Source organism: Osmerus eperlanus, chromosome 4 (genome assembly GCF_963692335.1).
Source record: "Osmerus eperlanus chromosome 4, fOsmEpe2.1, whole genome shotgun sequence".
NCBI classification, from domain to species: domain Eukaryota; kingdom Metazoa; phylum Chordata; class Actinopteri; order Osmeriformes; family Osmeridae; genus Osmerus; species Osmerus eperlanus.
This window is the reverse complement of record NC_085021.1, coordinates 15,665,533-15,690,004: the sequence shown is the minus strand read 5'-3', so window position 1 is coordinate 15,690,004 and position 24,472 is coordinate 15,665,533. Positions and strand designations below refer to the sequence as shown.

The window sequence follows — 24,472 nt, the reverse complement described above, 5'->3', positions numbered from 1 at the left end:
TGCCTGCTGTTAGTGGTGACAAACAGAATCGCTTAGTTATCCAGTCTCCTGCTGCAGAACTGAGAGTGTCGTGCAATTCAGCTCTTCTTTGACGAAAATGTGGGCTTTCTTCATTTTAAGTATTCTCATTGGTTTACTATGTATAAGTGAAAGAAGACTGCTGTGCCTGTCTGTAGTCCTTATGAACTTGTCAGCCACAGGTGGATTGGATCCTTCATTTTCAGGTTATTTTATGTTTTGGGGGAAAACGTTGTTTTCCTTCATACCTACCCGCTAAGCCTGGTGAGCAGAAACAAAATACAAGCCCCTGCTGCATTGGCAGTCCCTGCCAAAACATTAAACTGACTCATAAAAATTCCATTCAACAGTATCCAATGGAAAAAAGTTATTTAAAAAATGTTTTTAAAGCAGTGAGTGTTTAATAGTGAATTAAGAACCGAATGCTAACTTCCAACAGTTCTACAAAAAGTATGGTAAGTTATTTGTATGACTTGGTTGACAGTGAATTTAATTTAGTTGGATTCCGGATTGCCTTTGTTTTTATACCCTGGTGCCGTTTGCCATTGGCACTGGTTCTTCGTCTGCATTTCAGGTTGATGTTTATTATCTTTTCACATGCCTTCTGGGAGATTCGCTCTTTTTTATGGCTTGGTCTGTTCAGCTCGTTCCCTAGTACAGGTTAAAGACCCATAGTGACAGAGAACTCCCGGAATATGACCTCCCCTTCCCAAAAAGACTATAGATGAGGCATTGACGAGAAAGATTAGTGGTAGGCTACATTTTGTTTAGCATTTTAGTTGAGAGGTAAAATGAGAATATCTGGATGTCTATAATCTCAGAGTTCCAATGATGCTTTGTTAACGTCATTCAATTACTTTGGTGTGTTTGTCTGTGTGTATCATGTTGCAGCTGGTTACTACATTTGAATCACCTTTGAATCGTTGCCTTGTTCTTGGCTGGGTTTAGTTTCACCTTCACCCGCTTCATTAGTGATACTATGGTCTCATTTTTTCACACACCCCTCACTCTCACACTGTGTGTGTGTGTGTGCGTGCTGGAAGGGGAGACATAAACTTGAAAGCATTCTCATCTCCCTCCTCCTACCCCTGGGAGAGGTCTGGTAAGTGTATTGGTTTAGTTTCACAAAGGGTGGAGTGGGGGAGTAGGAGGAGGAGAGGTTTGGTGCTGGCCTTCCGATGAACTCGCCGGGGACTTTGCTGGGCAGGGTCATCCCAAGTTCATGCCTGGCGCTGGCTCGCAGAGCGAGTTAGTGAGCGTGGCGGAGGCCCAGAGTGTGTTTACACAGAGCCTAACCTCCCAGTGCCTGTAACACAAACCCACTTCCAGAAGGCACCTGCTGAGGATTGGAGAGCAGGGGAGGAGGAGAGCGAGGGAGGAGGAAGAAGGGGGGGGGAGGAGGAAGAGGAAGGGAGGAGAAGGGGAGGAGGTAGGAGGGGGAAAGGAGTCTGGATCTTTGTTTGTTAGGGAATGAGCATTTCTCGAGCGTCTTTGACTGAGACAAATGATACCCAATCCATCATTCCAGTTAAAAGCCCACACCAGCCAAAGCTGATTGCCCTGTGTTAGGGAGCAAGTGGTCAGAGTAGTTACTACCTCCAGTATTATAGTATGACAGGATATAGACCAAAGAGACAGTAGCCTACAGTCATCTGGAATACATTCAAATGTGTTGAAGGTTCAGCAAAAACAGGGAAAACACTAAATAAGTTGTCTAACTGTAAATATCCCCTCTGGTCTCCCTCAGTTTGCTGGAACCCTGTCAGACGGGCTGGGAAAGACCATGGACAACCGGCACCAGAGTGAACGAGAGTACATCCGTTACCATGGTGCTACCAGCGGGGAACACCTGGTGGCGGGGATTCACGGCCTGGCTCACGGTAAGAACAGGATCACATCTGCACGAGTACAAGATTCTAGATTCTATACAGTGAAATTGAAATAGTGATTCCCCAAAGCCATACTGTCCCTCTGGATGTTAGATGGAATCATGTTAGGCTTTGTCATGTCTCAACGAAGATTGGATATACAGTAGATGTAAAGAGATAGGAGAACATCAGGTACTGTGGACTGTGATAGGAATATCCCGGTACATTTGCAGTATGTCATCCTATCTAAACCACCAGTCACGTCATTGAGCATATTACCACACAATGCTTATGCAAGTCGGGGATTATCATTGGTTGATCTTTAACATTGTAGTCTGCTCCACACTTAGGCAGCATTACATTATTACTCTTTAATCCTAGTCACCCCAGATTACAAATCTGTCCTTGGCTCACCAGGGATTTTACCCAGTTGTTGTATTGTTTGGTGCAGGTATCATCGGCGGTCTGACCAGTGTCATCACATCCACGGTGGAGGGGGTGAAGACTGAGGGCGGGGTCAGCGGTTTCTTCTCAGGCCTGGGCAAAGGACTGGTCGGCACGGTAACCAAACCAGTGGCGGGAGCGCTGGACTTTGCCTCAGAGACGGCACAGACGGTTCGTGACATGGCCAGCCTCAGTAACCACAGGTTCGTGTGACCCGCTACGTCCAAGCATGTCTCTCGCCCCGCCATCTCTGAAGTCTGTGACGATACTCAGGAGGACTGAGAGAGTCAGGAAGCTGTCCCACACACTCACCAACATCTTCAGTCGTGGGTTTGAAGGGCTGGTTCCAGGCTGCAGGCTGATATCTGTTGGCACTACTGATGCTAAAAGGAGAATAGCTCCCAACCCCCACCGTGATCAACACAAACCCTGTCAACACTAGGTTCAGTCTTCAGTACACATCTGTGTAGGTTTGCATCAGAACATGTGATTACGTTGGAACAGGGAAGCACGTCGGAGGGCTTGAATAAGTCGTTTCAAATATGTGCCCGTCTCCATGCGTCTTCCTTGTTGGCGTGTGTGTGGGCTTGCATTCACATGTCTGATGTGAACACTGAGAATGGGAAGGGACCTGATGAACTGTTTTCCTTTGAGAGAGGCCTTTTGAGGGAGCGAGGGGAGGGTGGGAGGAGGTTGAAGCGTGCCTGCCACAGTGTGTCCGTCAGTTCAGCCAAAGTTCACCCCCAAAGAATATTCCAGCATCATGGGGCAAAGCGGACACTCAGACCATGCAAACTTGCAGACATGCACACATACACAATCATGTTGTGTGTGTGTGTGTGTGTGTGTATATATATTAAATGCGATGTAGTGTAATGTGTGATAACTGGACTTTGTAAGCAAATTGTGTGATGAGCGAGTAAGCAAAGCTATGCCCTCTGATCATACAGATCACATCTTCAAGAGCACAGTCGGTAAACAAACAACAAGTCAAAGAGATACAGCCTGTCCATACTCCCCTGCCCTGCCCGTGAACTGGCCCTCCCTTCTTTCACCCAACCCTTCAGCCACACACACACACACACACACACACCTCCCCATCCCTGAGCTCTGGCAGAATTCCAGAGCCAGCTCAGTTACAATCCCCAAACAAAGCAGGAGTGAAGTCTTGCTCCCTCCCCTCCTCATTCCTCACACACACCACCAGCAGCTCTTGCTGGAACGCGGAGCTGCAAGAAGCCCAGGGCTGTGGTGGGTGCTGGAGGTAGATGTGGGAGCAGGCAGTGCAGGGGAACAGGGCCATGGCAGAGGCAGTATGAACTGTTTGTTTGTGCTGGGCTGCTGACAGCAGCCTGGCTCTCCTCCAGGCCCCTGAGTGTGACCCAGCAGTGAACCCTGCAGACTAAGCAGGTCTCCTGTGCTGGCCAGCCGCTCGCTCAGCGCTCCTCACATGCTGGAGTCAGTCAGCAGCCAGTGGAGCTGGACGCCCTGCTGGGAATCACACTCATGTGGATTTTTTCGACACTTATTCACCTGCGCCTCTCTGCCCCTCACCCCCATGTACTATCCCCATGTCTGACTCCCCCCCCCCCCCCCCCTCCCAGTATCCATTCAGCCATGGCCTGGCCTACCTGATGGAATTCGCACAGATATTTGGATGTGGCGGATAGTGGCGCCTGACCACCCCCTCTCACATCCAGCCACCCAGCCACAAAGTCTAGCCCTCTACAAATGCCCCATCCAACCAACACATGCCCTGTCTCATGGCTCCCAGCCTGCCCACACACTCAGTCCAGCCACCTCTGTCTGCAGCACACCTCCAGCTGCAGACAGCCTGGAACCTGTCTCTCCTGGAAGAGAAGTCCACCCCCGGCAGCAGAGAGAAGCAGATCAGAGTCTGACTCGGCCAGCACACAGACCTGTCTGTGTCAATCCAGCAGAGCCCATCAAGCCTCAATCAGAAGGCAGCTCTGCACCCACCCACGCCCCAGACCAGATTCAAGCCAGATGTGTGAATTCTAGCCGGGCAGGTCTGATGTTAGTGTGTAGGACATGAAAGAAGGGGTTCTGGAGGAATAGATAGTGGGACCTAGAATACCAAGTCAAAGAATGAGAAATGATGAATGAAATGAAGAGAAATGAAAGGGAGAGTGTCAGGCAGCTGAGAACAGAGATGGAAGAAAGAGGAAGATACAGAATACTGAAAGGGCTATGGAGCTGGTGAAGGAGAGAGAGAATGACAAATGTAGAGTTTGGAGGGGTGGACTTTCTAGTGTTTCTTTTCAGTGTTTCCTCTAGGATTTTTTTTAGCAGTGGGGGCAGGTCTGTCCGATTTCCCCCCCCCCCCCCCCCCCCAGTTAAACCACACAATATTTTTTGTTCGGTGGTTTTAAGCATACAGAAGAAGTTTTGCTTCTGTGCTTAACGTCTGGTTGAATCAGCCTGTATCGAATTAGACTGCTGTGTTCAGTGGAATTAATGTTCTAGCAGTTTTAAGCTGATGTGTGTATTTAATACGTGTCTCCTCTGTGTGTGTGTGTGTGTGTCTCCAGGCTCAGTGTCCAGCGTGTCAGGAAGCCCCGCTGCTGTAAGGGACCCCAGGGCCTGCTCCCTCGCTTCTCCCCCAGCCAGGCTGATGGCCAGGAGCAGCTCTTCCACCTCACTGACAACATCCACTCAGAGTTGTGAGTCACACCTCTCTCGCTTCACTTTCTTCTTGTACAAGTCAGCTCCCACTCCCATAAATCCAGGCATGCTGGATCCCCTGTCTCCGGCCCCGACCTCTGACCTGAGAGGTGATGATTAGTCAGCCCCAGGCAGCCTCTCTCTCCTGGCTGAACTTTCCTGCCTGTCTTGAGTGAGACTGTCAGGCCAGAGACTGAAAAGCGATTTTCCTTTCGGGCACTTTTGATCATAAAAGTTTTTTTGTTCGAAATATCGTTTTTAGCACCTATTATTTTTAGCACCTAGTAAGTGGACACAATTCTCACAGTATTGCTCAAATAATTCCTTGTCCCTTTCCTCCCACCCTCCTCAGCTTCATCGCAGTGGAGCCCATAGACTCCTACTGTGTGCTCATCTCCTCCAAGGTGGTGTACTTCTTGAAACCTGGTGACTTTGTAGACCGTGAAGCCATCTTCCTGGAGGTCAAGTACGATGACCTCTACCACTGTCTGGTCTCCAAGGACCATGGAAAGGTGTATGTGCAGCTCACCAAGAAGGCGGAGGGCACTAGCAGTGGGGTGGCCATCCCAGGCCCCTCCCACCAGAAGCCTATGGTAAGACCCCCCATCCCCCCCAATGTACCAGTGGACAGTGAGCAGACAGTATATACTGTGTCGTTGTTCTGATTATAATATGGTATGTTTCTTTGTGATTGTAGTAATCTAACAGTATGTCTTTAAGGATGGTTTTCCTCCACAGGTTCATGTAAAGAGTGAGAATCTTGCTGTGAAAATCTCTCAAGAAATCAACTATGCCAAGAGCCTTTACTACGAACAGCAGCTCATGCTGCCTCCCAACGAGGACGAAGACTGCTTGCTATTAGAGTCCTAACCAGACCTTAACTAGCCATGAAGGTGGACTTGTCAGGATATAGTTTGAGGATATCTGCACTTACTACTTGCTTTTGATACCCCTAAGGAGGGATATATTGCCCAATCCTCATCCTCAAAGCCACAAATAAAAGTTGTCCACTTCTTGTTAGGCAGACAAGTGGACACAGCAGACTCTGTAAGCAGGTGTCTGAGTGCTTTTGGTGAGGTCGCAGATTAGTTTGAGTAACTTTTGGGGTCAGGATTGAGCACCCGTGCACTTGGTAGAAGAACATAGTGTGAGGGTTTGATATCCCAAGAAGCACATTTAAATAACAATACATATGCAAACGTGTTTTAATGCATTCTGTACATTTACAAGATTATGACAGATTATTTTGTTTTACAAAGATGTTTATAAAACGATCAATATACGTTGATGTAGATATACACATCCCAAGTAGTGTTAAATATGTTTGTTAATAGACACTTATGTACATATATAGCTACATACCAATATAACACTATCCAACTATGTACATATCAGTTGTGAAGTATGAAAAAGAGAAGAAAAAATAGATACTGAGGTTGATGTGAAATGCTGTACAAAACTGCCTTTAAAAATGTCTTTATATTGTGTATAAAAGTATTTTTCCTGGTTGAAGACACTGAATTAATTGCACTGACACTGGGGTGGGCTAAGCAGACATCCCTTGTCCCCTACCCACCCCGATCACAGTAACGCGACCATGGGAGATGCCACTCTTATCTTTAGCCTTTTACAATCATGGACCTCACTCTGGAATCACTCTACTTTTTATTTAATGACTTTTTTTACCAGTGTCCTTTTTAACAAATTTGCACCAGAGAGCTACCGGATTGGTGGTTGGTATGCTTCCTTGAACCAGACCTGGTCCAATAGCTTTTGATTTCAGTCAAATACTTCTTGCTGGTTTGATTTGTTTTTGTTGTGCAATATTCCATTGCTCCATTGGTTGATCAAACCAAAGTATTTAATCAAAATCATATTTGGATCTAGGTCTGCTCTAAAGATAGGAATTTGACTGTGATGGAATGGAGCCTAATATCCCAAAGCTAGTCACATTTGGGAAACATGAGCATTTACCTTGTGAAAGAGTACAAAATTAATTATCTATTGCCTAAAATAAAGCACCACAACTGCAATACTAATTTATGTGTGTGTGCTAACTCTATCCATCTTTATCTAGCGCTATCGCTGCTGGTGTACAAACTCCTGCCTTCCTCATCAATCTTCTGGAGTGGCAGACCAGACTAGGCATGGGGTCTCCCCCCTACTGGAGGGCTACGCCTGCCCTCGTTAGTTCCCCCAGACCTCCTGCTCTGCATTCTGATGGATGAATCACTGTGTAAACAAGTCTGAGGACCCATTAATTATGATAACTTAATGTATTACCATGACCAAAGAATTGTTAGGCAAGTTTCTATAGATGGGTCATCATCTTCTGACGTTGGCGTACAATCACCACAGGATTTATTTTCTTTTAATGGGAGCTGAATTTGTAAGTGACTTTGTCAGTAAAATACATTTGACAAACCACTATAAGCCTTTATCAAAGCGTCAAATAAGATGGGATATTTGGCTGGGAAACACACCCGTATCCTGCTTCCTCTAGATTGCTTCTTGATGCAGTTGTAGCAAAGCCAGCTCAGTTTGCCAGGGGTTTTGGTAGATCTTAAATGATTAATAAGACCCAGGCTCTGATGTCAGCCACAAGCTTTGCAAGTAAAGGAAGACAATTACCAAAAGCTAGGACTTCTAAATAAATGTAATGTTATGCGACACATTTTTTAATTAAAATCTAGTTTTCTCAGAGCATAATTAGTCACCATTGGTTTTCCTTGCATGGAATGGTATGCCATGCATGGTCTATAGATGGGTTATACTCACTTTGCTTTATAAGAGAAACAGGGCAGTGGAAAAAAAAAAGCTTTGTAAAACGGTGTCACCTAGGGCTCATCTTCTGGCATTAGTTAATAAAAAAACAACTGTCAGGGGGCTAGAATCCTCACCTAGCCAGTGAACCACTTTTGAGGCATCTTCACTTAACCTTAAATCAAATACAGATCTGTTTCCATCGAGAATTAAAGGAATGCATATCATATTATGGGTATGATTCAAAGATACAGTGAAATTCAGTCTATCAAATATGGAGTACAGGTAAAAGGCTCATAAAGGTCTCATAGGCCAGAGCCAAATCAACTATTTTGATTTGGCTTTGGCTACTTGTATCACACCTGCAACAGGCCTCAGCACCTTAGAAGCTGCCCTGGGGGAGCAGCTACCAGGGTCAGTTAGTTTCTGCCCCCCATCTCCTCCACCTGATTCTCCAGTCATGGATCTGGAGCCCAAGTTGGCCACAGGGTGAAGAGTTCAGCTCTGGGGGAGTCGTCAGTCCACTACCTCCGTAAACCCAGCTGCTATTTGGCTAACCTCACTCTGAACTCACCCCCTGAGATTTGAGCTGTCTTCTCCAACACACGCACTGCCTCTTTCCCTTACTCCTATAATTACTCCTATCTTACAAAAGAGAAGATTCACAAACATTTGTTTTTTTGTTTGAAGGCTTTTACGATTCTGTGTTTGTACTCTGAATCACCTTATTACAAGGTCTGTCCCTGTCTTAAAACTACATGTATTTAGCTCCCAATTGAGATATTTCTTTGGTATGCTTTCCTATGGAGTGTTATGACAACCTTAACAAAACCAACAATGAGCTAAGTACTGGCTGGGTAACAGTGCAGGAATGTTGGCCATGAGATGACTGAAAGCCTTGGCAAGGCATGAACCAGCACACACAGACTGGGCACCCCACTAAGTTTCCACACAAAAGACAATCAGTATTACATACTGTCTTTATTTCAGTCGGTGTCAATGGTATTCATCAATTTACAAAGCTAATCCTAAACCTGGTAGAATAGCGAATATGTTTGTCACCTAGCAGCTCTGATCACCAGTTCAAGCTGTATAAGATGACACAAACCCCAAATGTTGACCTTTAGAAGAACCAGTTTCAGATACTATGATTGTGTACTTGTCAGTCAACACTGCACCAAGTGAGAATTTTTCAGTTTAAGATTTGTCATTTTCATAGTTCATTACTTCTCAGTTGCGTTAGCAATGCTCCAACTCCAATGGTGGGCTGCAGGATTGTTGCTACTAGTTTCTGAGCTGCACATGTTGGTGTGCTTACTTGAACCGCTTTTGCCTTGGCACCTTTGCATATTAAATTAGATTGCATTTAATTCAATATGACATGAGTGCAGTGATTCTTATGTCCGTCCTTTGAAGGTGTCCATACAGGTGTAGCATCCTGAGAAGCGCTGAATCTCCTCCAGAGCTACCTCAGGCAGGAAGCTGAAAGAGGAAGGAGAAGTCTAAGGTTGGAATTACACCGAAACAGAGAACACCATGACTCTAAGGAACAAACTGTATCCTGTAACAACCTCTTGAGAATGACTAGCGCCCTCATTGTCCAAGGAAGGTAGACGAATGCTGTGTTGGTCCTGACTGCCTCCACAGTCCTCTGAGCCACCAGTTCAGGATTCAGAGGGGGGAAGAGATGAGGAAACCTGTTGAATGAAACAATACTGTCAATGCCTAACAACGGCTCTAAGTCAGGCTGAGGGAACATCTTAACATATTTGTAATTTTAAAAATCATGTCTGCTATAAGGTTATGCCTGTGTTTGGGTCTTGTAATATTAAATACCAACAAACTCCTGTGGTCTTTTTTTTTTTACAGAAGGACTAGTAGGGAGTCCATAAGCACTAATGGTCATCAGAAATAACGAGATAGAGAGACAGGGATGAATAGCCTCAAGCAAAACACCCACCGTACTTTCATGCCCTGGAACATATCTGTGTTGGTGTGGAAAGGGAGTATGGTGGTGGAGGCCACCCCAGGACAGTCTAGCAGGCCCAGGGTCAGGCTCTCCATGTAGGCCAGGGAAGAGGCCTTAGATGTGCAGTAGTCTATGGCTCCTGGGATAGAGGCCAGGGACAGGATGGAGTTGATACAGACCACGTGGCCATGGCATAGTTCCAGCATACGGGGCAAGAAGGCCTTGGTAGTCTGAAGAAGTGGAGGAGAAGAGAGTGAGATTGCAGACAGAGCAAAAGCATTGTGTGAGGGACAGAGTCTGACATGACCATCTGCACATGTGATTACTGAATACAAAGTACAAATCAATATTTGCCATTTACCCAGAACTGGCCCAGTGTGTTGATGTGCTGGCTTTTCATCAGAGCATTGTCGTCACTGTCCATTAGACTCTTCCCATGAACCACTGCTGCATTGTTTACCAGAATAGTGACATCACCCACCTATATTAAGCAAGATGCATTTTATTTTGGATCAGTGAAATGTGCATTACAACTTCTTAGTCTCAAGTTGCTTGCTGCAACTCTTTTTTTATTTAGGTATTTTTGGGAATTGCTGATATGGAATCCATGATTGTAACAAAAACCTGATCCACTTCATTGTTTAGTTTTGAAGTGAAAGATAACGTTTAGAATTATTATTTTTTTTCATTATAAATGAAGCTGATAGACAGGTTAAAAAGTATATTATACTGTGATATATTATACTTACATTATGGCTCTTTAAAGAGCTCTTATGTAGTTTGGATAAGTAATTAAAAGTTAATTTGAATAAAATAATCTGGTGATATCAGGCTGTTTTACCTTCTCTCGGACCACCTTGGCCTGTTTATACACCTCCTCGCGATTGGCTACATCACACAGGAAGTAATGGCATTCAGTTCCTGTAAGTGTGATCTCCTGGCAGGTGTCTTTCAGACATTTTTCAGTGCGGCCCCAGAGGATCACCTGACAAGACAGATAAGGGACAAGGGTCAACTGTTAAGTTTATTATATTATTACACATAAGTGAGATGGGAACCGAGATATATAGACACATAGAGCAATGGTATTATTTTGTATTTGAAAGAAAGACAAATTGTGTATGTGTGAGTGTGTGTGCATGTGTGTGTAAGGAAGTCTGGCCAGTGGCCAGCCTTCCAGGGTTATTAGTGCAAAGGGGCTTCTACAGAGACTGATCCAGTGCTCTGGATTCCCATCTCTAACTGCAAATCAAAGAGCCCATTTCTGAGGGGGGATCAGATCTCAAGCCAAAACCTCCTCCTGCAGGTCATCATACGGCTCACCATGTCAGACAATCTCAAACAGATGGTTGAGATGTTAACGTAACAGAACGAGTGCACCTTTTCCTAGTTTAAATTTTACTATAGGAGCTGTGTGACATAAATCATTTCCTATCTACTGCTGTCTGAAAGCGCTAATCCTTAATTATCCCACAAAGCAGCAAGCATTTAAAGAAAAAGTAGTGATACCCACTGAGCAGTTTCCTCTGGAGAGGAGTGCTCAGATGAGATCATCGCAACAGAAAAATTAAGAATGAAGTATGAAAAAAGATGGTTGACCAGCCTCTGAACCACACTCTGACAACCGATTTTCAAGGTGTAGCCTTCACATGATGTGTGAGGAGAAAGTGAAAGAGGGAGAAAGAGAGAGACTACAGGCTACAGCATTGCACTCTGTATTTTTCTTCACAACAATAAAAATATTACAAATATTTTCAAATTTGAATAAAACATTTCCCCTTTCACTATACCCTCCAAGTGAACTTTCTTAAATGTACCCAGAGGAGCAGGAGTCAGCAGGTTAAAAAGTCACACATCATTGTAACAGCAGAGCCTCCCCGCCCAGCCTGTCAACACTCCATTGTTGAGCTTTGTCAAAGCGCAGGGACTAAGGAAACACCTGCATGCGTGCCTTACTTAGGCTACAAAGCAATGGGGAAACTAATACTCAACGCCAGGTTAAGAGTTCACTGGAAGCTCAGTGGAAGTTTCTGGTTATCTGCCACATGCCAAGTTTCTTCGGTCAGTCTTCCAGCTCACACTTTCAATACAAAACCATATAGGCTACAGTATAGGTTGCAGTATTGTTACATTTTAGTAGTTATCTTTCAAGAACATGTCTGAAATAAAATGCTATTTTGTTGCATTATATGCTAAAGTGGCAGTCAGGAATGTGACAGCTGCCTCATTGATTGCGAGTTTTGTTCACTGAATTGACGCTACCAGGCAGTGCGTACCTTTTTACAACCCTGTCCAGCAAACTCCTTAGCCAGATGCCGTCCTATGCCCCTTCCACCGCCGGTTATCAGCACCACCTCGCCCTGAAGGTCTTTCCGTCTGGTTGGTAGCAACAATCCAAAAGTGGCTTTTAATATGCAGAATATCATGTGAAATGGGAAAAAAAACGCGTGTGCAAATTGTTGTATATCCATTTAGTAGGCTAGATATATGTGGATAAATATATAAGATTCCTCCAAGAAAATGTAGTTGAGTGAACAGATATCAGAACAGCTTTGAGCTCATCCAGGTTTCTTGAGTGTTTGGGTTATCAAAACACCAACATCTCATAGATTCAGTCCTATATGCTGGGCACAACCCTTATTGCTTAAAGGACATAACAAGCAACTGGTCGTGGGCTGTGCACCCGGGGACCGCAGAAGCGCTGCACCCTCTCTGCTAGGACTCCTTTCAAAGAAATACTTCTGTGAAACTGAAGAGACGACCGTCCTTGCAGATTAATGATGAAAATGAAGAGTATATCCTTAATCGATAGGCTAATGATTATTCCTCTCTATCAACCACACACACAGTTAGACTTCACTCAGTGACTGTCTGATCACTTCGGTGCCTTCATGCATTCGACTGCAAGTGCTCCTATTTGATTCTGCATGTGGGAGTGAATGAAAGGGGGGGGGGTTTATAGTCCACTTATTTTGACAGACAGTTTAAATGTTGTTGAACAGGCAAACCCTCCGACTAAAGTAGTTAGTGCTAATGCGCTTTATTTTTCCTACATGAAAAGCGATGATGATATTGGTTAATAGGCTATTATTAACTTAATTTATAATAAATGTGTAACATGAAAGTATAGCTTATAACCCACATGTATATCCTACATTTAGTCTATGTAGCCTATTTTACTAAAACAAATAATTCCGTTAAATTAAGATTATTTGCTATTTGGTTTAACTGCAAAGCTTATTTTCTCTTTTGTGACATCACTATACCTGACAGCCACAACCGTGAGCAGCGCCAGGGTAGACTACTTGGAATACTTGCACTATGACGCAATAGTTAATTAATTGTGAATTGAGTACATAAAATAGTAAAAAAAAATAACAAACCTTAGAGTGGCGTTTACCATTCGAAATGTAGCGGAGCATGGGGCTTTTTGCCACAATGTTCTCCACTGCAAAGAAATACTTAAACGATAGAGGGAATGTGCCTCCTCGGTTTCCTTTCCTGGACCTTGATGTGGGACCTCTCCGCTATGGTGTTGTGTGTCTACTCGTCCTAATTCTGTTACAGTTGTGGTCTCTGCATCTCCACCGAAAACGTCGAAAGCAGGCAGAGGTTAGCGAAATCTTATATTTTTATAAATTCATTATATATGTAGTATATTGGAATGATAATGCCCCCTTTGTTTCCTTAACCAACCAGGATGAAGGCTATGAAGAAATTGATTTGTAAGTGTACAATTCTTTAAATGTATCGTAGTGTATGTGTGTTTGTGTCCATGTTTTAGCAAAGTCATCACTGACATAACATGGTTTTATCACAATAGGGACCTGTTGAACGATGCTACATCTCACACCGTCACCTTGTACAGTAGCTGTGTGGACTGTTTGGAAGAACTGCTAGAGATGTACTTGTTGGACCAAGAGGAGAACGAACAGGAATATTCAGATACTCTCGTTAAATGTGGCTCATTCTATAGCCGAGATGAAGGCAGCTCAAGCTGCTGCTGCACATACGTTAACCCTGATACCTGCTCTGACAATGAAAGTGATTCATGTTATTCCCAACATGTCCAGGGCCCATGTAACTGCAAGCAACACAAGTCCATCCACTTGTGTAACAACAGTGCTGGACGATGCCTTGACGTTCAAATGGACTCTAAGGAATCAAACACTGACAGTGAATCCATCATTGACACCTTTACCTCACTGCCATCCCTCAGTTCCTTAAAGTCCAGCCAAACCTCTCCTGTATCTGTAAAGTCCAGATTGAGGGAAACGGATCACATCCCACATGAGGTTTTCTATAGTAAGCAAGTCTCCACTGACAAACTGACTAATGATATGGGCATCTCCAAGGTGAACCAGCCACTCTCCCATTTGATTGACGGGGACCAGAGTATGAAGAGGAGTCTCAGGCGGACCTTCATTCGCAGGCTGTGGAGACGTGCCATACTGATGGTGCGGATCATTAACATGTTACTCCCCAATAGATTGAAACGTGAGACAAAGCAGCGAAGGCCTGATGGTGATGTCACTCTCCACACAGAAAGGCAGGCTCAGCTAGTGTCTGACAGTGCAACAGGGCCAGACCAAGTAGACAGCTTTATAATCAGTTTTCAAAGTAAACGTGTCATGTTTGAACCTAAAGTGATCCTCACAGCTCCTGAAATGACTCTCGGAAAAATTCCAAGAAATTACATTACTCATAAGTCATGGTGTCCGAAGATTCCGACACAGGAAAGGAAAGTACCTTCAAATGTCATATTCAGGTCTGTTTTGATGTGTCCCCTTCCTACTAAAGGTCTTGCCAATGAATCTGAACCCCCAAAGTCAAGGTCATTTGTAGTCTACCAGCTAGGTAAGAAGGTAGCAGATCTCCTTGAGATGACTGTCAGGCAAAATCACCTGCAGCAGCTTCTAGGAGTGTGTACTCTATACTCTGACTCTCTGGCAAAGCTGGAAGTTGAAAAGGTCTTATTGGTTTCACGGCCATCTTTTCTACTGTCTTTCCGAGGTGTAAATACACCATTCATCCCCCAGGAACACAGAGACAAACTGGAGTCTCATGTCAAACTTAAAGTCATACAGCACCGCTGGGGTCTTCCTAAGCTTGTTTCTCGCTCAGCTAGAGGCTTTATGGCGCAAGCCCCCAGGTTAAAACAAGTTGACAAGATCCACAATAGAAGAAATAGTGTAGAGAATAACTCACAAATAGATCATCTGTCTCAAGTTGCTGACCAACTGTCTGACCAACTGAATAAGAGTAAAAGCAGTGACCAAGCAACTTCAACATCCACAGAAGAAACCAAGAAAATATTTTTGCCTGAAATGACAAGAGATATGGCTATTGATTCTTTTAACGAGGGACAATCATGTAAGTTTGACAAATTGAAAGACGCAATCTGTCATGATTTGATGAAAGAGCAATGTACTACTAGTATAAAGATGAACCCTGAAACCCCTTTAAAGAGGAACTACTTGGAGATTACGTTAGCTTCCCCCAAGAGTAATGTTAAGAATGTGATAGAAGTGCTTGATTCTATCTCCAGAGTGAAACACATTCCATTCATGAAGAAGGAAACTCTTGACCTAATTGAGATTAACTTGAAACAAAAACATCTGGAAAATCTATTGGGACCACATACCCTCTTTCATAAATCCATGGATTTAATCAAACCTGAAGCATCTCTACTAGAAACTCTACAAGAAACACCATTGCCATCCTCAAAGGTACAGTTAGTCAGCTCTGAGACACATTTTCCCAGTAAAGAGATCAGAGACAAGCTAGAGTTTCACATCAAATGCAAGAAGATCCAGCAACTCGTGGGCTTGTCTCAGGTAGTCCAAAAGTCTACGAATGCAGTCTTATCTAAGGAGTGCAAGACAGACCTTAGCAAGGCTGTCCTTATGCCACAGTATGAGATCAAAGTTATGACACGTAACTTAGCGTTTCTGACTGATGCCCAGAAAGAAGCCTTAGAGAAAAATGTGAGGGAAAAGAAGGCTCACAAGTCCTGGGGTTACTCAAAACAAGTGCTGCAGTCTCTAAGAGCCTTTGAGCTGCCTAGAGGTGTCGCTAAAGACCTGAGGAAGAGATGTCAACCTTGTGCCGAACCCCAACCCTTTTCAAGGGTTTCAAAGGAGGCCCCCACTGAGATCATCAACCTTCATAACTCCAGTTCATTAGATGAATTCAACCACCCAGAAGCAAGTGATGGCAAGACCAACCAGAACAACTCAAACAGTTTCTCCAGTTTGACCACTGATTTGAATGAGAAACCAGGATGTTGGAAAGCTTCTTTTGGCCCTGTTATTCAAAGTTGCTTAGTTTCAGACTCCATCCTTGACAATAGGGCATCCCTACCTCTACCACCAGACGGATGGTTTGAAATGGCAGCTAACTATGTCCACCATCCAGGGCTGAAAGAAGAGTGAAGTGAATGGATGCCTATTCATTAGTGTGAGTTCTAATTTGAAAGTTTGTGAGTTCAAATTTGAAAGTTGTGAACATTTAGAATACTGTGCACACAACCCTCATACCTAAGTAGATGGCAGATAGATGGTAGTGTATCCGTGTCAAGGTATTTTCAGAGCAGTAATTTTGATGATTATAATGATCTAATTTCCTTTCAACAGAATCCCCACCAGCTGAGTCAAGTCTCATGTTTTGACAAAATACAGATACTCATTTGCATTCAATCCTTGTTTTTTTTCATTTCAAGAAAAGAGTCACTAGAGGGAGACAAACACATTACGGTTCACAGTAAATGTAGCACAGAATGGGGACATTCTCAGATGTTTCATGTCTTCATTGTCATCACTTACTCACTCACTATTTCTTGAAGATTATATCTAAATGTAATCATTCATACAAAAATGAAAGTGACAAATAACATTCCACAACCAAAAGATCAGTTTTATATTCACTTAATTAAATTTTTATTTAAGTTCTTAATGATCCACTATTGCAAAACAAGCAATCTGTGTCCCGATGTTCAAATAGTAGGATGGGAGAGAACATGAGCTGTGGGCCAGCCCACAACATCTCAAAGAATGGAAGAAAATAAAAATACATCTATGACACTTTAGACATAATACTACTGTTCTTATAGTCATCATGAATGTACCACAGTTTGGAATTGGAAAAGTGTTTGTGGGATATTGATTAGAAAGGGGAGGATATATTTTATACCCAGAAAACCTTTTGGTTATCAGGATATCTTAGGATGGACATGCTGTTTATATTTTGGCTTGTGAGGCTGAGTCTTTAGAAGACTTCTGTGAACCGCTAATACTGTGAGCTCATACAATAGTAGGCCAAAAGCCATATAGTTAATCCTTGAGGCAGTATGACAACAGGCTTGCTCAGAATTTTGAATGGATGTTGTACTTTTTAGTCAGACCTGCCTTATGCCGATGGGGTGGAAACATCAGCAGATAGGGATAATACTGAATTCCATATCAAGTCCTAACCACTAGCCCTTAACACTCCTAGATCTGACAAGATCCAGTAGTTACAACAAACAGGTTCCAACTATAATGCTACTTCACCTTCTATTTGGCTGGAAGGAATTCTCTGTGGTGGGCTGAGGCAAGGTGTTGGTTTGGGAATTAAGTATAGGCTGAAAGAGTATGCACATGCAGTTTTCAATCATGTCATCTCCAGTATGAGGCTCAGCAGAAGCAGCAGCATGGTCTTCAGTCCCATCATCGCCTTACAGCATGCAGCATCAGCTGTTGATCAGCACCAACAGAAAGACATATTAAAGCACATGCATTTTTGTTTATTTCATTTATCACGTCTTATTTACAAATTCTTACAGAGAAATGCTTACCAGGAAATGTCTGCTTTCCCTTCTTAAGCCTTGGATTTTCTGTTAAGACAGAGTCAACAGTCACATTTTCAAATATATTTTATGAACCAATAGGAAAATCCCAACATACACTAACCAAAGACAATGAGACGCGTGTGTGTGTCAGTTGAGCCAAGAGGATTCTGGGCCGTGCAGCGGAACATGGAGCCATTGAGCTCGGCCGGTACTCGGTCCAGCACCAGCTGCCTCCCATCATGCTGTTCTCTCCCGTCCAACAGAGGGCCACCCACCTTGGTCCAGGTAAACAGAGGCTCTGGGAACACCTCGTTCTTTAGGGTTCATGTGAAGCAGAATACAAAACATTTCTTTGTATCTGGCATCATAGCTTCAAAGCTCAAGATAACATCCCTTATAAACCCCCCTCTGTGATGCAGTGAGGTAGGTGGTAGGTATTTTCATATATACAGTTGTAAACTTGTATAAGTGAACACAAAGCTTTATATTGTGATTTTCTACAGGTGTGTAATGCTTTGTTACTTCATCTTTGCCTTCAGCGTTGACTGTTAAAGGTAGAGTTTGTATATTAAAATGCTCCCATCAGTGGTAACTAAATATAGTTCTATAGAGACATCTGGTGGATAACCATTAACACTGTTGGTTTGGTTACAGAGCGTTCGAACATTTGACGTGTTAATCCAGCAGATTCCTTAGATAAGGACTTAGGACTTAGATAAGCTTGGATAAAACAAGATCATATTTCCATCCAAGCAACTGCTTGAATACATAAACCTTTTAACATGTATAGATCCATGCTTCATACTTAACATTTACTGTAGATTGCAAAAATAAAGTGGAACATGAATATTTGAACACTAAACTAGTAAATTCAGAGTTAAATTAGTTTGATAGTCAATCATGGAAGCAAACAATTTTTAATAAAGGAAAATCCTATTGTGAAGTGTCTTCAAAAGGTTTTAAAATCATTTTCCTATGGCTCCTTGGTGGCTCACAGGCCTTACTGCAGAAAGCTTAGGTAACTGTTGTCAAAATGTTACTGGATTTAAATGGTTTATACAATTAGCAATGAATTCATAAAAGGTATGCTTTGCACTTACCCCAGATGATCCTACCTGGAATCCCTGCACTGTGATTCGGACAGTGTCTCCTACCTTGGCCCTACTGGGGCTCATTGACAGTTTAGGGCCCCTAGGGGCCGCTACAGGAAAAAAAAGAATCATGCTTGTTTTATTGTTCTTAATAATATGTATATTTGATTTGACCATAGTCTCTGTGGGCATTTTTGTTTGTTGACAACTTCTATAGTCATGTTCTATGTCTATGTCATGTATTACACTAAAAGCTTTTAGTTTCAGAATTAATGAATAAATCTCTACAATATCTCATAATCCAGTCATATTTACTGAAGTGAGGTTTATGTTATAATAGTCATGCTTGGCTTGCTTTCAGCATACTTGTGTGTAGGTGTGCCTTCTTATGGGATTACTCAGTAATAGCTATTCTGTATGCATGTGAATGTCTGGGCTGCTGTGGGAATTCTAAACCAAGTCAGACTAATAGCGTGTCAAAACACACCTCCATTACGTGACTCACCAGTCACAAGCACACATTGTCTTATGTGGACTAGGCTTAAACGAATGAGTAAACCTGAATAGTGATGAGGTCTGCAAAGGTTTAGTAATGCTTTATGTAGGCGTTTGTTCCATATTAGTGATGGTAGTGGCTCTGAGATAACTATTAGGCTGCAAACCAGGCATGTCCTGTGTCGTGGGGAGTTAAAAAGTGAAGGTGATACTTTTCTTAGGGGAAGTTGTTTAATGATGTTACTATTATGGTGCAGTCTTTGAACAATATAAAGCTTTTGAAAAGTGCAAAAAAACAAATAGATGTTATTTTACTGAATGTGGTTGTTGACTCTATATATTCTATAGGCAATGTACTGTATAATTGCCTGCTCTGCCTCTTCATATAAAAGAGTGTGTGTGATGAATGTACTGTAAGTTTGTTCTTTTGTACCAGATATTTTATTCAATGTGTGCAACTGTGGTGTCTGACTTATGGCAGTTACATAAAGTACTCTGTTTAGTGTGAGTTGAAACATTCAAAGTATGCACGAGCACAATTCGATTTTTCGAGAAATGGTGCTGTGCCAGGGCAGGAGACTAGTGATTGCCACATCCAACAGCCCAACATATAGAACATTTAATAGAGATAACTCACCCAGAGTAACCTCCGCCTGCATGGGCATGGATAGGGCTGGGTGTTTAACCTCACAGCTGAACAGAGCATCATTGTCTAGCTGGGGGTTGAGGCTCCAGGTCAGCAGGGCACGCACCTCCATGGTACCATCACTGGAGGCCCGCTGCCGGTGCTGGAAGTAGTACAGGGGGTCTGTGCTTTGGACCCAGCGTGGGAACTCCCGACTCACCACTGTTTCTGGGATTACTTCAGTGAAGGGATTAGAGTTTGAGTCAGCACCAGGAGCACTGGGTTCTTTCCCTGGTTCCCCGACCCCAGGGCTGTCCTGATCCAGGCGCTCAGGTTTACCCTCCTCCAGCAGGGAGAGGGATTTCTTAAGCTTGGTGTCATCCAGATCTCGGCTGACGATGGGCCGCGACCCCCGGAGCCCTGCCAGGCCCCTGCTCTGGCTCTGGCCACCCTCTATGGAGAACGACTGGGCTGAGGGGACCACCTCGATCAACTCCCCGTCCCGTTTGAAGTATACCTGATAGAGGAGACAAGAAACATTGAAAGTCTGTGATATACACAAAGCATATTAAGGTTAGAGACAAACTGGAGACTGTGCCTTACTCACCACAGGCGCTGGCTTCCCCCCAGTTACGATGCACACCAGAGTGAAATTCTGGGCTTCATAGCGACTAAATGGCGCTAGACTGTCTGCAGCCACTACAGAGATGGACTTGGGAGGTACTATGACGGAAAAGCACATGAAGATTTACATTAACACTCTATAATCAAGCCATTTAATTAATTTACTGACTCTTTTGTCTTCCATTGATTTAAGGACAAACAACAACACAAAAACCTGTTTCAGTCCATCAAAATAATTTCTCTTGACTCTTACCCATGACGGGGAGCATGATACTCCCAGATGCTAGGACGACCTTGTCACTGGACGCTCTGTCATAGATCCCCACGTGACACTCATAGGGCCCATCATCCTGCATCTGGACCTCTGGTAGCCTACCAGCACACACATACATTTATGGATTTAATTAAAAAAGGTTTACATTGAAATTACTTTGTTGTGCATCGTTGGGTGGCAAGTGAAACAGCTTACCGGACAGTTGACTGGTACACCAAGTCCTCTCGTTTGCGGTTATCTTCCATGTGGGAGAAGTTGGTGTTGTACATGGCATCGTAGGTGAAAATCTTCTGCTTGGCACCACCACCATCTATCACCTGCAAAGCATTACTCAGTTACTCATTATAACTTGCATAACAACTCTAGTATGTATGTTCCATAAACAATTAATGCAACCAATATTTTGTTATTCCTAAAGCCAGAGTATTAAATGTTTTGCCAAAACGTCTAGTTTTAAGATTTTGATCAGTTATGTATGGCACGTGGGCTTTTTCGAAATGATTTTATAGAGGGTGAAAACTGGATTTGAGGTGCATCACTATGAACACTCACAGTGGGGAGTGCAGTTAATGAGAGCTTGAACTGAGCCAATTTCTAAAAGCTAGAATAGAACAACCTTTCTGTGGACAGTAATATTTCTCTTCGCCTCTGAGTAAGGCTTTGATCCAAGTGACAGGGTTTTAATTGAAGTGTCAAAAAACACTGCAAACTGTCAAGAGATTTCCAGAATTAAAAAAAAAACACTAGATATGGGCTGTTAACTAACTTTTGGTAAATATTTGTTATATTATAGTCAAGAATTACACAACTCGAAGCACATTCAATTAACTGTTGGATTTTCTCAGTAGACATAATCTTGTCCATAAGATCATGAAACATGAATAAATACCCATAAAGAAATGTGACGTATCATGCTACTTCATGGACATGTGCTGTCAACATGTCAAGATAAACTTCTCACCCGAAACCACACAATCTCTCGCAGGTTGCCATCCGTCCTGAAATTGCACTTGAGTGTTACTGTGTCTCCAATGACTACGGGAGGGAGGGGCTCAATGGTGACGGTTAAATAACCTGTTTTACAAAAACAAAACACAATCAGGAAGCACTCATATTTAACACATTGTTTATTCTATGTGAAACAATCTAAAATTGTATCGGAAGAACTGTATTTCAACTAGTGAAATCCCACCAATAACTTATAACATTCGATTTTCATTTTTTCTGCTATTTAAACACTTTTTGTGCTAATGCAACAGTTGGATCTAAACATCTACACAACCAAACCATTTAAATGACCTCTACAAGGGATAGAAAATACCCAGCCTCTGCAAATCAGGGACAAAATTAAGCCTGTTTCCTCTACCTAGCTCTCCAGCTCTTAAAGCAATAATCTCTCTCATGCACAGCCATGAATACTTTCCATCAGAGCATTAATAGTAAACTATTTAAATATATACATTGTGACCGACAGAATCTAAAAATACTTCACTGAAGATAAATATATAGTATTATCTAAAGCAACAAGCTGTAGTCATGCTAATGCTTGTAGGATCATGTACCTATACATAAAGACATTTTGGCCCCGTTGGTCTTCAGGTTACTCAGTGTAATGGGCTAGGAAAGATCCCAGTACATGGTCCTCTGGGAGACAGTAGGCCTGCACCACCTCCGCAACATTGGCTTCTACATCCTGACGTCACCCACCAGATTATTTTTTCTCCATGTTTTCCCCTAATCCTCCCAGCTTTTCATCCACAGACCCAGAGATTCACAACTGCCTTCTGCTCCTCTTAATACATAGGGGGACAGAGCTACAGTACATTGGCTTGAGCGATTGGGAGAGGAAGAAGACATAGTGCTACTCCTTGATGCCCTAACTGAAAAAAATGATGCACGGTTGTACAAGCAAAATACATTTCAAATAAGAATGCTGGTGAATGTATTCAAGAACTATATCACCTGTGTCCTTGTGCCTTATAACATACAGTTGCAATTCTTAGAAAAGTACATATGTATCAGTATGGTGTCATTCCATTCAGATATTTCTTCCTTTAGATAAGTCTGAGCCATTGCTGTTTTTGAATTGTGGGCTTTGACTCACAGACAACAACATAATGCCTGCTTAACCCTCAAACCAAAGATAAGGATACCCAGATCAACGCCAACCAGTGGCTTGAAAGGAGTAGTCCTTCATTATGGTCACTTATGAAGATACGAAGCCTGTCAACACCAGAGATGGTCTCCATTGTAAAACTAGGGGCTTGCCTCATTTTAATGCTCCACTTTGATCACAAAGCTTGACAGGCTCCACTATTCAGGGCAGGCATATTGAGGGACAACTCTCAGACAGAGCTGTATCTAGCAGATGATTGACAGTGAAAGCCTCTATGTAGCCAAAGTAATGTCATCATAACTATTGCTCTGCCTCAATGAATAGAAGTATAGCTGGATTGTACTGTCGATGTGTGACAGAGGCATTCTCAAGGCTTGTGATTCTTGTGAGCATGGACTGAGCATGGACTGAACATGGAAAGTATAAGATTAGGCTGATCATTTCCATCTCTTTCTGTGTCTCTGTCTTCTCTCTCAGTCTCAGTCACACACACACACACGCACACACGTTATACCTATTACTCTCCTGTGATTGGATTGACATATTTTAATGATCATGATCCATCTTTAGGCTCTATATGTTGATGATAATTGCTTCATATAATTTTCTGAATGTTTGTTTTTTTTCCAGTCCAATGGCCTTGGGACAGCAGAATTTAATCATTTTAGTGTTCAGATTACTTTTGCTAAATGGGTCAGAGCCAAACAAAAGAGTTTATCCCCCCAGAATAATCAATCAGCAACCTGGGTTGGATAACTAGGACATCACAGCCCGGAGCACCCAATACCAACATTAATTTTCGATTATATCAAACATGTTTTCCATTAAGAAGCCTTAGATATTAAAATTGTATTTATACGGATTACTGTGGTGGAGAAAGGAGAATGAGAGGATACAAAATCTAGTCTTTCAATCAATTTCTGTCAAAGAAACGTGCTCTACAACACAATGTTAAATGTAAAGATCTGCCGTCTTTTAAGCTGAGTCAACCGCCTCTGCAATCAATTCAAGTTCTAGAAATATGTAAACTAGCCTAGTTCCAAAATAGATCAATAGCCTTTTCCACCAAAGTACACAATTCAAAAGGCCTATCATGATAGAAAAAATAATGTTCACAAGTTCATGCAATAAACTTTTAGCCATGCTGGGAAATTAAATCCATCAAACATACTAAGCTTTCACTTAAACAACAAAATATGACTTACCGACGGCTAAATTTAAGAAATCGGCACACACAAGAAAGCACAGAGAAAAAGCACCACTCATCTTCCGTTGTTTCTTGGTCAAGTTGACTCCATCTGCTACCAGACACCGACGATTTGTCATCCACCTTGCCCGTGGCATAGGTTCGGACTCGAATCCGCATTCCGAAAGCTTCATGCTATATTGGACCGGCCATGTATTTTGAGCTTTCTGATAGATAGATTTCTCTCTCCCATTATTGCATCTAGGAAAACATCGTGTTAGGATTAAACATGGCAACAGATTTGCTTGAAAAAAATATCCTCCTCTTCCTCCCTCAGTCTCCCTTCCTCTCACACCCTGTCTCTCATGCGCTCACTCTCACACTCTCTTGCCCTCACTCTCATTCTGTCTTCGCTCACACAAGAATGTTCACGTCTTAACCTCAACGCAGCATTAACTTTTATACAATTACTTTTTTCAGTTTCTT

At 42.8% G+C, this 24,472-nt stretch overlaps 4 protein-coding genes across 8 annotated transcripts in view; 2 read left to right on the top strand and 2 right to left on the bottom strand.

Annotated features, from left to right (window-relative positions):
- The window catches only part of vps13d (vacuolar protein sorting 13 homolog D), a 32,581-nt gene extending 25,332 nt beyond the window's left edge, over positions 1-7,249 (top strand). For all 4 annotated transcript variants that reach the window (XM_062459469.1, XM_062459467.1, XM_062459468.1 and 1 more), the window contains 5 exons: positions 1,766-1,898; positions 2,338-2,533; positions 4,883-5,014; positions 5,368-5,608; positions 5,754-7,249. In XM_062459469.1, coding sequence (XP_062315453.1) covers positions 1,766-1,898; positions 2,338-2,533; positions 4,883-5,014; positions 5,368-5,608; positions 5,754-5,885 — 834 coding nt within the window. In that variant the 3' untranslated portion in view covers positions 5,886-7,249. The remainder of the gene's footprint in view (positions 1-1,765; positions 1,899-2,337; positions 2,534-4,882; positions 5,015-5,367; positions 5,609-5,753) is intronic.
- A 1,450-nt stretch (positions 7,250-8,699) lies between these two features.
- dhrs3a (dehydrogenase/reductase (SDR family) member 3a) lies at positions 8,700-12,661 on the bottom strand. The gene is made up of 6 exons (XM_062459629.1): positions 12,024-12,661; positions 10,589-10,732; positions 10,109-10,228; positions 9,739-9,977; positions 9,350-9,475; positions 8,700-9,260 (listed from the first exon to the last, which is right to left on the bottom strand). Exons 1-6 carry the CDS (start codon positions 12,216-12,218, stop codon positions 9,176-9,178), a joined length of 909 nt encoding a protein of 302 aa, XP_062315613.1. The 5' UTR covers positions 12,219-12,661; the 3' UTR covers positions 8,700-9,175.
- Positions 12,662-13,088: 427 nt separating this feature from the next.
- LOC134019024 (uncharacterized) lies at positions 13,089-16,441 on the top strand. Of its 2 annotated transcripts, XM_062459507.1 has the most exons (4): positions 13,089-13,359; positions 13,447-13,472; positions 13,571-16,182; positions 16,383-16,441. In XM_062459507.1, exons 1-3 carry the CDS (start codon positions 13,168-13,170, stop codon positions 16,179-16,181), a joined length of 2,829 nt encoding a protein of 942 aa, XP_062315491.1. In that variant the 5' UTR covers positions 13,089-13,167; the 3' UTR covers position 16,182; positions 16,383-16,441. The 2 variants fall into 2 exon arrangements, with proteins under 2 accessions (XP_062315491.1, XP_062315492.1); XM_062459508.1 differs by lacking the exon at positions 16,383-16,441 and having other exon boundaries at positions 13,571-16,199.
- A 222-nt stretch (positions 16,442-16,663) lies between these two features.
- Positions 16,664-24,359, bottom strand: igsf21b (immunoglobin superfamily, member 21b). The gene is made up of 10 exons (XM_062459561.1): positions 24,006-24,359; positions 21,646-21,758; positions 20,880-21,001; positions 20,664-20,782; positions 20,394-20,509; positions 19,799-20,303; positions 18,676-18,776; positions 17,697-17,889; positions 17,582-17,620; positions 16,664-17,480 (listed from the first exon to the last, which is right to left on the bottom strand). Exons 1-10 carry the CDS (start codon positions 24,178-24,180, stop codon positions 17,398-17,400), a joined length of 1,566 nt encoding a protein of 521 aa, XP_062315545.1. The 5' UTR covers positions 24,181-24,359; the 3' UTR covers positions 16,664-17,397.
- Between the last annotated feature and the right edge of the window lie 113 nt (positions 24,360-24,472).

What these genes read in the sequence shown, in the direction of transcription:
- igsf21b (XM_062459561.1), bottom strand. Translation starts at nt 24,180, where the DNA reads ATGAAGCTTTCGGAATGCGGATTCGAGTCCGAACCTATGCCACGGGCA. An exon ending in TATCATGCTCCCCGTCATGG is followed by an intron (nt 20,510 to 20,663) that starts GTAAGAGTCAAG and finishes TTTCCGTCATAG; the next exon opens with TACCTCCCAAGTCCATCTCT. An exon ending in GGGGGAAGCCAGCGCCTGTG is followed by an intron (nt 20,304 to 20,393) that starts GTGAGTAAGGCA and finishes CTCCTCTATCAG; the next exon opens with GTATACTTCAAACGGGACGG.
- dhrs3a (XM_062459629.1), bottom strand. Translation starts at nt 12,218, where the DNA reads ATGGATATACAACAATTTGCACACGCGTTTTTTTTCCCATTTCACATG. An exon ending in CTGGACAGGGTTGTAAAAAG is followed by an intron (nt 10,733 to 12,023) that starts GTACGCACTGCC and finishes CTGTCTTGTCAG; the next exon opens with GTGATCCTCTGGGGCCGCAC. An exon ending in ACACACTGGGCCAGTTCTGG is followed by an intron (nt 9,978 to 10,108) that starts GTAAATGGCAAA and finishes CCACTTCTTCAG; the next exon opens with ACTACCAAGGCCTTCTTGCC.
- LOC134019024 (XM_062459507.1), top strand. Translation starts at nt 13,168, where the DNA reads ATGGGGCTTTTTGCCACAATGTTCTCCACTGCAAAGAAATACTTAAAC. An exon ending in AACGTCGAAAGCAGGCAGAG is followed by an intron (nt 13,360 to 13,446) that starts GTTAGCGAAATC and finishes TTAACCAACCAG; the next exon opens with GATGAAGGCTATGAAGAAAT. An exon ending in GGCTATGAAGAAATTGATTT is followed by an intron (nt 13,473 to 13,570) that starts GTAAGTGTACAA and finishes TTATCACAATAG; the next exon opens with GGACCTGTTGAACGATGCTA.